The sequence below is a fragment of the Myotis brandtii genome, unplaced genomic scaffold, assembly GCF_000412655.1.
Source record: "Myotis brandtii unplaced genomic scaffold, ASM41265v1 scaffold915, whole genome shotgun sequence".
Classification (NCBI taxonomy): domain Eukaryota; kingdom Metazoa; phylum Chordata; class Mammalia; order Chiroptera; family Vespertilionidae; genus Myotis; species Myotis brandtii.
In genome coordinates this window covers 2,841,390-2,855,026 of record NW_005371769.1, presented here as the reverse complement: position 1 = coordinate 2,855,026, position 13,637 = coordinate 2,841,390, and the positions used below count along the sequence as shown (strand labels likewise).

General features: G+C 33.3%; 1 protein-coding gene across 1 annotated transcript in view; it reads right to left on the bottom strand.

Annotated features, from left to right (window-relative positions):
- Nucleotides 1–13,378, bottom strand: part of LOC106724644 (synaptonemal complex protein 2-like) — a gene marked incomplete at its 3' end in the record, with an annotated part of 37,964 nt that extends 24,586 nt beyond the window's left edge. The window contains exons 1-13 of the mRNA XM_014532778.1: nt 13,310–13,378; nt 11,337–11,480; nt 10,267–10,395; nt 9,389–9,493; nt 8,858–8,882; nt 5,890–5,975; nt 4,620–4,705; nt 4,325–4,359; nt 3,372–3,514; nt 2,220–2,272; nt 1,371–1,416; nt 736–828; nt 620–622 (exon numbers count right to left, since the gene is read on the bottom strand). Of these exons, the coding sequence (XP_014388264.1) occupies nt 620–622; nt 736–828; nt 1,371–1,416; nt 2,220–2,272; nt 3,372–3,514; nt 4,325–4,359; nt 4,620–4,705; nt 5,890–5,975; nt 8,858–8,882; nt 9,389–9,493; nt 10,267–10,395; nt 11,337–11,480; nt 13,310–13,333 (972 nt within the window). The remainder of the gene's footprint in view (nt 1–619; nt 623–735; nt 829–1,370; nt 1,417–2,219; nt 2,273–3,371; nt 3,515–4,324; nt 4,360–4,619; nt 4,706–5,889; nt 5,976–8,857; nt 8,883–9,388; nt 9,494–10,266; nt 10,396–11,336; nt 11,481–13,309) is intronic.
- Between the last annotated feature and the right edge of the window lie 259 nt (nt 13,379–13,637).

Below are 13,637 nucleotides of genomic sequence, written 5' to 3'. Positions count from 1 at the left end.
ATATCTCGCTGATTAGCCAATGGGAAGCGTGTCGGAGGTATGGTTAATTACCATGTTTGTCTATTATTAGATAGGATTAGCTTAATACATTACCATACTAATAGAAATCACTCAGATAACACTGAAATATATTGAAATAGCTATAAAATACACAATGAAATCAATATTACTAAATTGGTTTTTTGTTTGTTTTGTTAATCCTCATCCGAGGATATTTTTCCATTGATTTTTAGAGAGTGGAAGGGAAGGGGGGGGAGAGAGAGAGAGACACTGATGTAAAAGAGACACATTGATTGATTGCCTCCCACATGCACTCTGACCAGGACCAGGGATTGAGCCTTCAGTACATGCCCTTGACCGAAATTGAACCCTGGACCTTTCAGTCCACATGCTGACGCTCTATCCACCAAGCCAAACTGGCTAGGGCTACATTGTTGAATTGAATTAGGACATTTTTTAAAAATATTTTTTTTTATTAATTTCAGAGAGGAATGGAGAGGAAGAGAGAGAGATATCAATGATGAGTGAGAATCACTGATTCTGCTGCCTCCTGCATATCTCCTACTGGGATCGAGCCCGCAACCCGGGCATGTGCCCTGACCCTCAATCAAATTGAGACATCCTGGTTCATGGGTTGACACTCAACCACTGAGCCACACCGATAGGGTTTGAATTAGGACATTTTATATATACATATACATACATATAAAATAGTACAAAGGGAATAAAACTTACATCATCTCCAGCAATGTAGAATGATAGGGTCTGGCTCCCAAGATTAAAATCTATCCAAAATTCCTCAAGTTTTTCATCTGATGGTATTTGCAGCTAATAAAATAAACATATAAAACTAAAATAAACATATAAAACTAATATATCCTATGCTTTTAAAAGTGACAATGGAGAATTATGATCATGTAATTCATAGTTGAGTGTTGTTGTTTTTTAAAAGAGTATAGATGGAAGGGGAGGGAACATAGAGGAGACAAGTATTGCATTTAAATAAACTTAGAAAGAATAAAAAAATGCTTAGTATTATACACAGAAATTAGCTAGCTCAATCAAGAATATTCCAACTGCAAATAAAGGTTGAAAGTATTAGTTTGAATATATTCATGAATGATAAATCAATAATGAAATTAAGGAAACAGAAAAATATTTGAAATACAGCTTTTTGTATTTCATTTATCTACAGCTACAAATATGCCATGTTATAAAATGTCTTTCAGATACAGAATAATAGACCAGCTGTATTTTTTATCTAATTATGACTATTGTTAAAGTTTTTGTCACTTTGTAATCTGTAATTCACTTGGCTCTTCCATCAAAATTTATCCAATAACTAAAACACATGTTAATTTAAAACTTACCTCATATTTATCAAGAAATGCTGATAAACAAGGAAATGTAAAGACCCTGAAATAAGAAGTTTGAGGTAAAGAAAGAAATTAATCAGACTTTACAACAGCATAAGCTTGACTAGCAATAGAAATCATGCCTAGGATCAAAGGAAAATCAGGCAGTGGTCAAAACAATTTAAATAAAATCATATCTCTTTTATTACTTTAAAAAAGAGCTTAATGAAAATTTATTTCTGTAGAGAAAGCATATTATCTTGAGGGTACTACTCAAACTACCATTATGTCTAAAGTGATTGACTCTGAGCAGAGATTGCTATTACATTCCATGCTATTGACTCTGAGCAGAGATTCCCATCTTAGCTTATACTATTAATACAATGAAAGTTCCCATAGACCTTAGATGGGAAAAGAAGAGAAGTGAATAATACTCCTAATAAAAATGGCTGAATTCAGTGAATACTTCCTTGGTCAGATATGATTACAAGTACTCCCATATAATTATCTCCTTTAAACCTCACAACAAACGTATTAAGTACGTATTATTAATATTCTTATTTTACAGATAAGGAAACAAAGGCGAGTAAGGTTAAATAATCTGCCCAATGTTAGAATAGAAAGAGAGAAATTTATGATTCAAATCCAAATAGTATGACTCATTGCACTTACCCCTCAACCTATTTTTCATTTCCTTAGTAAGTAAAGAAAATGTGAACTCAGACATCCAGTGTATCTGAGCACCTATAAGGTGCCAGGCACTGCAAATACTGTGCTCTTCTGTCATTATCAAAGTGATACAAGTTTACATCACTCAGCCTCACATGCCTACTCCTGAGATTAAATAATCTGCATTAAATTTACCTTCTCTTGTCTCCAAGCATGCCATTTACAAGGTTGAGAAAAATCCTGCAATCCTAATTTTTTTAAAAAAAGAAAGACTTTTAAAAAGCATAGTAAATTGACAAATCTCAGAGGGAGGGGGGTGACAGGGAGAGATTAGCCAAAGAACTTATATACTTACTAGAGGCCCGGTGCATAAAATTTGTGCATGGGGGAGGGGGGTGTCCCTCAGCCCAGCCTGCACCCTCTCAATCTGGGACCCCTTGGGGGATGTCCGACTGCCGGTTTTGGACATCCCTCTCACAGTCCAGGACTGCTGTCTCCTAACTGCCCGCCTACCCACCTGCCTGCCTGACTGCTCCTAACCGCTCCCTACCGGCCTGATTGACACCTAACCCTTCCCCTGCTGGCCCGATTGCCCCCAACTGCCCTCCCCTGACAGCCTGATTTCCCCCAACTGCCCTCCTCTGCAGGCCTGGTCACCCCCTGCCTCCCCAGCCTGATTTCCCCCAACTGCCCTCCTCTGCAGGCCTGGTCACCCCCAACTGCCTCCCCTGTTGGCCTGATCGCCCACAACTGCCCTCCCCTGCTGGCCATCTTGCGACAACCTGAGGGTGGCCATCTTGTGATGACATCACACGTGACGCCACTTAGGCTTTTATTATATAGGATATGTATAGCCCATGAACACAGACAATAGTGGGTTGGGGTAGGGACTGTGTAATGGGGGTCACCTGTAATAATGTCAATAATAAAAAATATATTTAAAAAGCATATTAATTTTCAAAAGCTATTATTAATTTACTAGAGGCCTGATGCACGAAGATTCGTGCAAGAATGAGCCTTCCTTCCCCTGGCTGCTGGCACTGCCTTTGCTCTGGCTGGAGCCACCTTTCTGCCTTCGTTCCGGCCTAGAGCCGTCTTTTCACCTTCCCATGCTGCCCAGAGGCCCTGAGTGGCTGGGGCGGTACAGAATGCCTGCGTCGTCGCCATGGCCACAATACAAGCATTCCGCCCCACCCCTGGCCACTCGGCACCTGTGTATGCAAATTAACCCGCCATTTTTTGTTGGGTTAATTTGCATACCCATTCCTGATTGGCTGGTGGGCGTCGTGAAGGCACAGTCAATTTGCATATTTCTCTTTTATTAGTGTAGATTTTTATACTACTTACTGTTTCAAATTCAGAGTCTTTAATTCCTTTAAATGCATTAGCAATAAAATCCATTGAAAACCAATGACATGCCAGTTTCCGTCTTTGTTTTTCTGTCGTCATTCTACATAAAGCCTCTACGATACCTACTTGTAAGTCATAATCTTGAAAAAAAAGTTAATGTATTATTTGAAATTATAAAAATTAAGAGTTTATAAATGTCAATATATCTTATAAGGTATTACAACTAGCAAGATAAAGAAAACATTAGTGTAAATTACTTATCTGTTGCCATTTCTTCATATGAATTAAAACTAGCTCCTTATTATAGAAATGAATACAGCCCAAATAACAAGCTTACTAACAAGAGTGAAAAAAATTTCTAAAGGTTACTTAAGAGATACTCCTAAATATTCAAAGACTATGCATTCCATTATTATTAGAGTTGTGAACTATAAAACAACTCAATGGCCTATAAATCACAGAATCTTTGTTTTCCTTTTGTGTAATATGACATTTAAAGTTATTCCAAAGTACTTTAAGTTTATTCTATAGATAAAATCACAAGATCAAAATTTTCTAATATGAAACTTAGGAAAGAAAATTTGAGTTCTTTTAATAAACACATTGTTTAAAAATAAATCTATCAATCCCAGGAATATTTAACCTCCTAACTTCATAAAATACCATTTGAGGCACTTCTTAGCAAAAGTAATTAAAATCTATTGGAAAATTAAGTTATTATTCATAAATCTACAACTTGGGTACAAATTATATTTAACTCCTGCTTAATTATTTCAGTTAATTACTAAAATATTTGTCATTTAATTACTTGTTAAAGTAATTAAAATTGCTTGACTATAGTTTATAATCCCCTCACATCTCACTACATTAAAATGTTAATATATTTTGACTAAAACGATTCTATTATGTGTATAATAACTTCAAATATAAACATTTTGAAAAAAACTTACCTCCAGCATCTAAAATCCTTTCTCCCATACTATTCCTATGAATCAAAAGAATAGATTATATACTAGACTAATATAAATTAAATAGAAAGCCTATATGTTGCGGGGAGGGACTTCACTAAAATTTACAATTGGCTAGTATCACACTTTTACAGAAATTATATCCATAAATTATAATAGAAACCTACAACAGTTTAATGAGTTTTAATTATCAATGCAATTCACGGTTGCCTTATAAAGCATCCTTTAAATTCTTAACTTGAACCACTAATTAAAGCAATATAGTAGAAATTATTACATGAGAATTAACATTTCTTGGTTATAGAGTATTTTCCTGGCATCTTGAGGTATTTTGTCAAGCATAGCATTCATTTTTTTTAGAGTCTAGAAAAGAAAAGAAAAAAGATAAGCCATCAATATTTTATATTCTGTGAAACATTACAGCTTTAGAAAAATATTCTAGGTATATAAATTTAGAAGCCTATTTTTTTCTTTATCATAGCACTAGAGACCCAGTGCACAAAATTGGGTCCTTAGGCCTAGCCTGCGATCACGGCCATCTTCTGCCCATTCTCCAGTCCCCAGTCCTGCCCTGCCGCCACCCCCACCCTGGTTCCCCGTTCGCTATCCTGCAATTAGAGCCTGTGGGCTGGGGGGAGGGACCGAGAGGTGGTCAATGCACCTCACAGTGACTGGTCAAGCAGTCATTCTGGTCGTGACACCATTATGGTACTGGGCTTTTACTATATAGGATTTTTTGCAGGGAATGGAGAAAGGTAAAGACTATCCTATATAATAAAAGGCTAATATGCGAACAGACTGAATGGCGGAATGACCGGTCACAATGATGTGCACTGACCACCAGGGGGGTAGATGCTCAACACAGGAGCTGCCCCCTGGTGGTCAGTGCGCTTCCACAGCGGGAGCGCCGCTCAGCCAGAAGCCCTGAGCTGGGCTCACAGCTGGCTGGTGCAGCGGTTCCACGGCAGTCGGACATCCCCCGAGGGCTCCCAGACTATGAGAGGATACAGGCCAGGCTGAGAGACACACCCGAGTGCACAAATTTCATACACCTGGCCTCTAGTAAAGTATAAAATAGTGAATACAAAAAAACATGTATAATATAATAAAAAAGAATATACCATGATTTCTATACTAAAATAGTTATACTCTTTGCAATACAACATATGTTTATTATCACTTTACGAACTAGGAAGGTAAAAATATTAACTTATTAATATTTATTCTTAAGGTTATACAAATGTACAAATATCTACACACTATTAAGGTTATTTTTAATATTTAATACTTAAGAACTCCTAATATTAGATGGTATCATTTATTTTCATGTGAGATATATGTATACATAAGCCAATATGGTTATTCATTTTCAATAAATAGGTAACATATTCATCATGTCAGGCAGTGAATTAAAACAACAGATATATACTACATGATAAATAATTTAGTGCCAAGATAAAATGATTATTTAATTTGATAAATTGCTACCAAGTTTTCTTCTTTCTCATTTTTAAGTTTCAAAAGAAAAATCTAACAAATGACTTTACCTCCTGCTGAATACAAATATTCACTCTTGAGTCAATAACCAGGACACAAATTCGAGGTATGAAACTTTCCACTACTTGCTTTTTACCTGAATAAAAGTGTCAAATTATTGATAAATGTGTATTTTAAATTCTTTTAAAAGACAGTCTTTACTTATATGAGTTAATGTAAAGGAAATACTGGTTCAGTTGAGAAGGTCGACTTGACAGGCCTGGGCATCAGGAAGCATATAATTCAGTCCTGGTTCTGCTATGAACTAGCTATGTGTGTGGCTTTGGAAAAAAAACACACACACAAAACCAACAGATGTGACTGAATTCTGGCAAAGAAATCCAAATCCAGCTTCTTCTTTCAGGCACATAAGGCACTTTTCTGGATGAAATAAATATCATTCAAAAGTGTAAACTTCTATATTGAGGTTTTTAGAAAACTGACCTCATTAATACTAATAACTCAAAAATTCCATAATAGCCATCAATACTTCTGAGCTTTCCTAAAAGCTAACTGTATTCTCAAAAGACTAGGCTTTATCAATACTAAATATATTTAAAGAAATTTTCCACATGCTATTTCATAATACAAATTTTAAAAATAATTTTTAAAAATGCCAATACTGTAACAGAACATTCCAAAGTGACCACATTAAAAAAATCACTCAATTAGGGGAAAAGATATGATAATTTGCTTTTAAAAAAAACCCTGTTAGATCACTTTATAATCACTAGTGGTTTAAGACTGTTTTCTACCCTAAAAATGTAAGAATTCAGGCTAGATTGCAAAGAAATCATTGAAAAAGTAGTAGCTAGTATTGAAATAAACAGTAATTGATTTTTTTTTTTTAGTGATGCATGGGTATATTTTAGAGAAAACTGCTTAGTAAGGCTACTTTAAAGTGGGTTTTGAGGTTAAGACCTAAATAAATTCAATAGTGAGTCATGAGCATATCTGAGGTAGATCATTCCAATGTGAGGAGATGGCAAGTGCTAACACAGAGAGCAAAGTAACAGTGATCAATGAGGTACTGTCTCCAAATGAGGTCAGAGAAGTTGGGTCTCAAAGACATAGTAAACAATTTTGATATCTAAACAACCACATTTAGCTAATGATCAATGGCCTAAAATTTTATATCTATGTAATTCTCAACTATCATATGATTTCTTTTATATAGTAGTTCAACAAAAAGCACATATAGTCTTTCAAAGACATTTTCAAAAAATGTTTAAAAAATGAGGGACAAATTAAAACTTTTTCAAAATGTGAACTTATTTTGAGAAGGTGACTACATAAAAAGCAAGTCTATTAGTTTTTCCATCTTATAGGGAAATCTCCATTAATTTTTATTAAATTACAGCTAACAAAATAGCAACTGATCTTTAACATTTTGGCTTTGATGGCTGCAAATAGCAGCTGTTCCTTTATGTATAAATAATTCACCAGCCTCAGTTACCAATTCTAGTTAATTCTTTCTCAAGCAACACAGAGATAAACATAACTTGGACTGACTGCTTTTCACAAGACACCTGCTAGCCATAAGTGAAAGGAAGAGTTCTCAGTGGACTATTGAAAATTTTGTTCCATTAGCTCAAGGGTTGGCAAACTATGGCCCATGAACCAAATTCAACCCACCGCTGATGAATAATACATTTCATCAGCAAGTACTCTGGAAATGTTTGAATCTATCATGTTTTATTGAACTAGTAGCATCAAGGTGAATTTCATTTACTTTCATGAACTTAGCCATCTTCAGTTACCAGTGAATGATTTTGGTAATAGCTTGTGCTGCAGAGTCAATAATGTTTCTTAATGACCTCAACCCAAAATTACAAGGCAAAAATGTGCTATATAAGAAACTTATAATTCAGTAAAGTCATTTTAATGACACTAAATGAAGCTATTTGCATTACAAGTAATGCCAAGCTTCTTTCTGTACTTCCTGGGTTGTCAAAAACTAAAACAAGAATTGACATCTCCATTCCCACACACATATTTATGGGGATATTTTTTCTTTTCAAGTTCCAACTACAGGTCCAGCAGCATTTTTGGACATTGATGTAAGTGCAAGGGAAAGTTTCCATATGTCAAAATCTTTTTAATTGTGCAGATGAGGAGCTTCTACTTAACCTTCAATTAAAGTGATTAATCTGCAGTGCAATGACATTTTAAAAGGCAAATATTAAGAAAATAACAATATAATTCTATAAATGCTTTCTAAGTGATGAATATGCTCAATTAAGAATCATGCTTATAGCCCTGGCTGGTTTGGCTCAGTGGATAGAGCGTCGGCCTGCGGACTGAAGGGTCCCAGGTTCGATTCCAGTCAAGGGCATGTACCTCGGTTGCGGGCACATCCCCAGTAGGGGGTGTGCAGGAGGCAGCTGATAGATACTTCTCTCTCATCGATGTTTCTAACTCTCTATCCCTCTCCCTTCCTCTCTGTAAAAAATCAATAAAATATATTAAAAAAAAGAATCATGCTTATAAACTTATAGCAGTATTTGTCATTATTGGCATGAAAAGATTTTCTAATGCAATATGTGTATATATATATATATATCCTCATTACATATAAGCATCAATAAATGAATATAATCAATTTTGACTAGAGCAAAAACTAACTCTGAACCTGAATAAGTGAAATATCATCCCCTCAAAAAAGAGTGCTATTCTTCACATTAGTATACTTGTATTACAAAAACATCATACTCAATTATTATGTTTTGAATTGCACCAATAAAACATTTGTGGAAATTTGTTTTCTTTCTTGTTATAGTACCTACATATTATCCTCAATTTTTTTCTGGCCCACAAATCCTAAAATATTTACTATATGGCCCTTTACAGAAAAAGTTTGTTGATCCCCGAATTAGATAATGAATTCCTAATATTGGGAAAATTGCTAAGAGAATTGCAAAATTATACTAAAACTCTAACTGCAAATTACTGTTTCATAAAAGAAAATGTTCATTATACCTTCATCATTGATGCCATATACGACCTGAAAAGCAAGGAATAATATTTATATTTTATTGTCTTATATTATAAACCATTATAGATAGTATTAAAATAACAGGTTAAATTTGAACTCACCACATAAGTACTAATTATTTAATTACATTACACAAGATAAATGCTTTACAATCTGAATAGGTTAATCCAACCAGGTCACAAGCCATTCTGTTACTGTCTTTTAGGCTTAAGGCATATAGAACACAAATTGTTTTTATTTTTATTTTTTTTTGTCATGAACTGTGTTTTCTTTTTCTTTCTTTTCTTTTTTTTATTGTTTAAAATATTACAAATATAAGCATAACCAATGGACGCAAGACACGGGGAGGGGGTGAGGGCATGTGCTGGGGGGTAGGGGAGGCGGGGGGAAGGTCAATTGTGGGGAAAAAAAGGAGACATATGTACAAGTTGTTTTTAAATAAAGTGCTCGCTTAGGCAGCATATATACTAAATAAGCACAAGCTTTATAACATTGGTTAATCAATGTGATTTTACCATCAAAAGATCAAATAAGTCTTCTATCATATTTAAAAGAGCTTCATCTTTTGAAGTTCCTCGACTCAGAATTATCTCCTTGGATTTTTCAAACCAGGCAACCATGTAAAGAAAAATGTATATTAGTTATTTTAAATTCAATTTTGAGAATGTACTTATCTATATTTGTATAAATAGTAAACCTAGGAATAAAGAAATAACAAAAATGAAAATTCCAGTATTGTATCAAAATAAATTTATGCTTTCAAAACATCATCATTGTTTTTGTTTTTTTGGTAACTCACTCTATTTGCCCATTGTTTGGATGAGAATGGATAAAGTTAATACTAATTCCAGGTAGAAGACCTTTATTTCCCCCTTCAAATTCCTTGTTCAGATACATTCATATAATAGATGAAAATAAATAATCACAAGTTAGATTATTTTGGCACTGTTACTATTTGATAATTTTTTGGTATTTTTCACTTTTATTAATTAAAATATTTGAATATAAACTACATCTCAGATACTGTTCAGGGCACTGGGTATACAGCAACGAACAAAACAAACAAAAATTAATGCCATACATGCTAGTATGGCAGACAGACAATAAATATTAAAAAATAATAAAGTCAGATAGTGATTAAGATGAGCTAAAGAGAAAATAAAGCAAGTAAAGTCGTTAGAGAGTCTTGTGGCCTTAAATTCACATGATTATCAAGGACCCTGTGAATAGTTTCCTTGTGACATACTACAGGTTATAAAAATCTTTATTGTAACTCAAAGTTTTATATAAAGTACCCAAATTTATTTTTCAACGGTTTGAAGCATTTACTTTATTAGAAAGCACACCTTTAATAATATTTCCCTCATATGAATGTTACATAGTCTATACTTATCTTTTGGACTAGTCCTTGTTTTATCAAAGTTATAAGTCCAACTTGCCCCAAAATACTGATATTCCTGCTACATCTTCCAAAAGAAATCAAAATGATTGAAACAGTTTGGATATCCTTTTTATTAAGTTCCTGAAATGAAAAATATACATTTAAACATCTGTTAACACAAAATAGCAAGGAACTGGTTAAGGACTTTATAATCCTCACAAATCCTGAAAGCTATAATCTTAATCTTCAAGGACAAACGACAAAATGTGGTTTAAAAAAAGCAACTTGTCTAAAGCCAGTAAATGACAAACTCAGTACAAAAATGCAGATCTAGCAGTTGGTTGATGTATCATCCCATACACCAAAAGGTTGTGGGTTCGATTCCTGGTCAGGGCACATACCTAGGTTGCAGTTTTGAACCCTAGTTGGGACGTATATGGGAGGCAACCAATCAATGTTTCTCTTTCTTTCTTTCTCCCTTTCAGCAATAAAAAACATATTCTCAAGTGAGGATAAAAAATGCAGATCTGTATAAATTCAAGAAACTTTAGACTATGATACAAAGTTACTTTCCATTCTAAAAAGCTCTAGGTATCTAACAGATACAATAAATTTTTACGCAATCTTTTAGAGTCAAAGCAAATCTCAAATACTGGGAGAGATTGTCAATAACCACATTTTCTTGCATATAAACCTGTCTTACAAAGTCCAAGGTTTTGGATATTATTTTTTATATTTGCAAGCAACAAACTTTGTCCATATAACATGCAGAAGCCTATATTGATAGGCTTTTAAAAAAAGAGATTAAATTGTTTAAACTTCCAAGATGTATACTATTTTTCACCAGTGGTAACTCTGAAAACATAGCTATTTTAATACTTTATTTAGAAAATGGTCCAATATGCTATTTGGAGCTTGTCAAATTAAAAAAAAAAGCAAGTGGTAAAATAAAGATTTATTTATATAATTATAAGCGAGTTTGCCAAAGGTTTTTATTCATTTTTTTCCAATGGTACTTTCCTGGAAAGTAGACTGCTATCTAATAATGATAACAATAATTCAACAAAAATAAATATATTTACCCTGCATATAAGGTCATCCAACTTGTGGAAAAACTGTTTGCTGCATTTAATCTTCACATCTTCACAAACATCAATTTGTAAAAGTGTTTTCAAAGGTTTGAAATCATTTTTTCTTAAAGCATCATCAATGCATTTTTCCAATTGCTAGAGAAATATAATTAATGGCACATATATTGAATCAAAATGAAAATTATTCACCTTATGCAATCTAGTAATTTGAGAATGGTTTTCACATGAAAATTCTCAAAAGAATTTATATAATATCAATGCACACTTATTTTTTTTAAACTGCCCACTCTTAAATTTGGAGTAATGTAGTCAGATTAAGTTTCTTTGATAAGATTCTATATAAGAAAAATACATTTTACTAATTTTCCACTTCATGTCTTAAATTGGAAAGTCATCATTATGTTGAATTCAACAAAAACCTGTTAATGAAAGAAGTAAAATAAATTTTATGGTAAATAATCTGTAATACCATGGATAAAACTTAAATATATCTATCAACTTCTTAATGAGATTTAAATGTATAAAAAATGCATAGATGGTTAAAAGCACTATTTAGAAAGTATACCAACCAATGAGTTAAGCATCTCTCTCACACAAACACAATATTTATTGTATTACACATTTATAGTCATGTGCCACATAATGAGGTTTGGGTCAACAACAGACCACATATATAATGGTGGTCCCACAAGATTACAATGGAGCTAAAATGCTCCTATTGCCTAGTGATATCATAGCCATTGTAACCTCGTATCACAACACATTGCTCACATATTTGTGTAAACAAACCTATTGCATTGCCAATCATAGAAAAGCACAGCACATACAATTATGTACAGTACATAGTACTTGATAATGATAATAAATGACTATGTTACTGGTTTATGTATATTTACTGTACTATACTTTTTATTACGTTAGAGTATACTAGTACTCTTTCTACTTATAGATATCTGCTGTAAAACAGTATGCCATTAGGCCTGCAAGCAGCCTCATACATCTCATGTTTATTACATCTTCTGAATGCATAATTTTCTCTTATGTTTGATTTAATCTCATGTTGTTTTATAAATTTAGTTTAGCCTATGTGTACAGTGTTTATAAAGTCTGCATTAGTGTACAGTTATGTGCTAGGCTTTCAAAATCCCTCACTACTTACTCAGAGCAACTTCAATTCCTGCAAGCTCCATTCATAGTTAAGAGCCTGATAGAGCTGTACCATTTTCCATCTTTCATGTCATATTTTTACTGTACCTTTTCTATGTTTAGATACACAAATACCATTGTGTTATAACTGCCTTAATATTCAGTACAGTAACAAGCTACACAGGTTTGCAGCCTAGAAGCAACAGGCTACATACCATATAGCCTACGTGTGTAGTAGACCACCTAGGTTTGTGTACATGCACTATGGTGTTCACACAACAACAGAATTGCCTAATGACGCATTTCTCAGAAAGCATCCCCATCATTAAGCAGCGCATGACTGTATAACCTTTACAAAATCTGTCATTCCAGGTATTAATGTAAACATCATTAATAAGTAATTTTCATACTACAATCTGATCATCAGACTTTGGAGTGAACTGCATAGCAATTGAATAGATAAAACTTAGTCTTTACCTAAATGAAGTATCTTACCATTTTAAACTTTGATATGATAATATTCAGGCATAAGTTTTAAACATGAACCAATGCATGATTCTTTTCAATATAAAAGATATATAGATACATATACACATAAATAATTAGTGTCTATAATTTAAATATTTTTAAATATTGAAAACAATTCTATTAAAAATAAAAAGATAACATTTGCATTTAAATTATTCTCCTCTTGACCTCTTCATAAAAACAAGAAAGCTTGTCTTTCTTAAAAATATAGCACTTAATACCTATGAACAAACAAAAAATGATTTTAGAGACTAAAATAAAATACTTGCTTTTGGTCCAGGACTACATACCTGGAGATCTGGTCTTATTGGCATTTTGATTTAATTTTTAAAATGGCAGGTCAAAACAAACACCTATAAAAGAAAACATACACTCTGTATCTTACAATCTGTTCTACATATTTAAAATCTTAATACACATACATATGCATTGCTGTTTACACCAAAGGCAATAAATATTTTTTCTTCAATTTCCTCGCTGTTTATGAAATTACTCATTTTAATTTGGCCAAAAAAGTTTCTGGAGAAAAGCCTGAATAGCATTTATTCAAGCTTTTGCTGTTTATGAACTACTTAAACGCCAAAGACTCTGCTAAAAGGTCACAAAACTAGTGAAAGA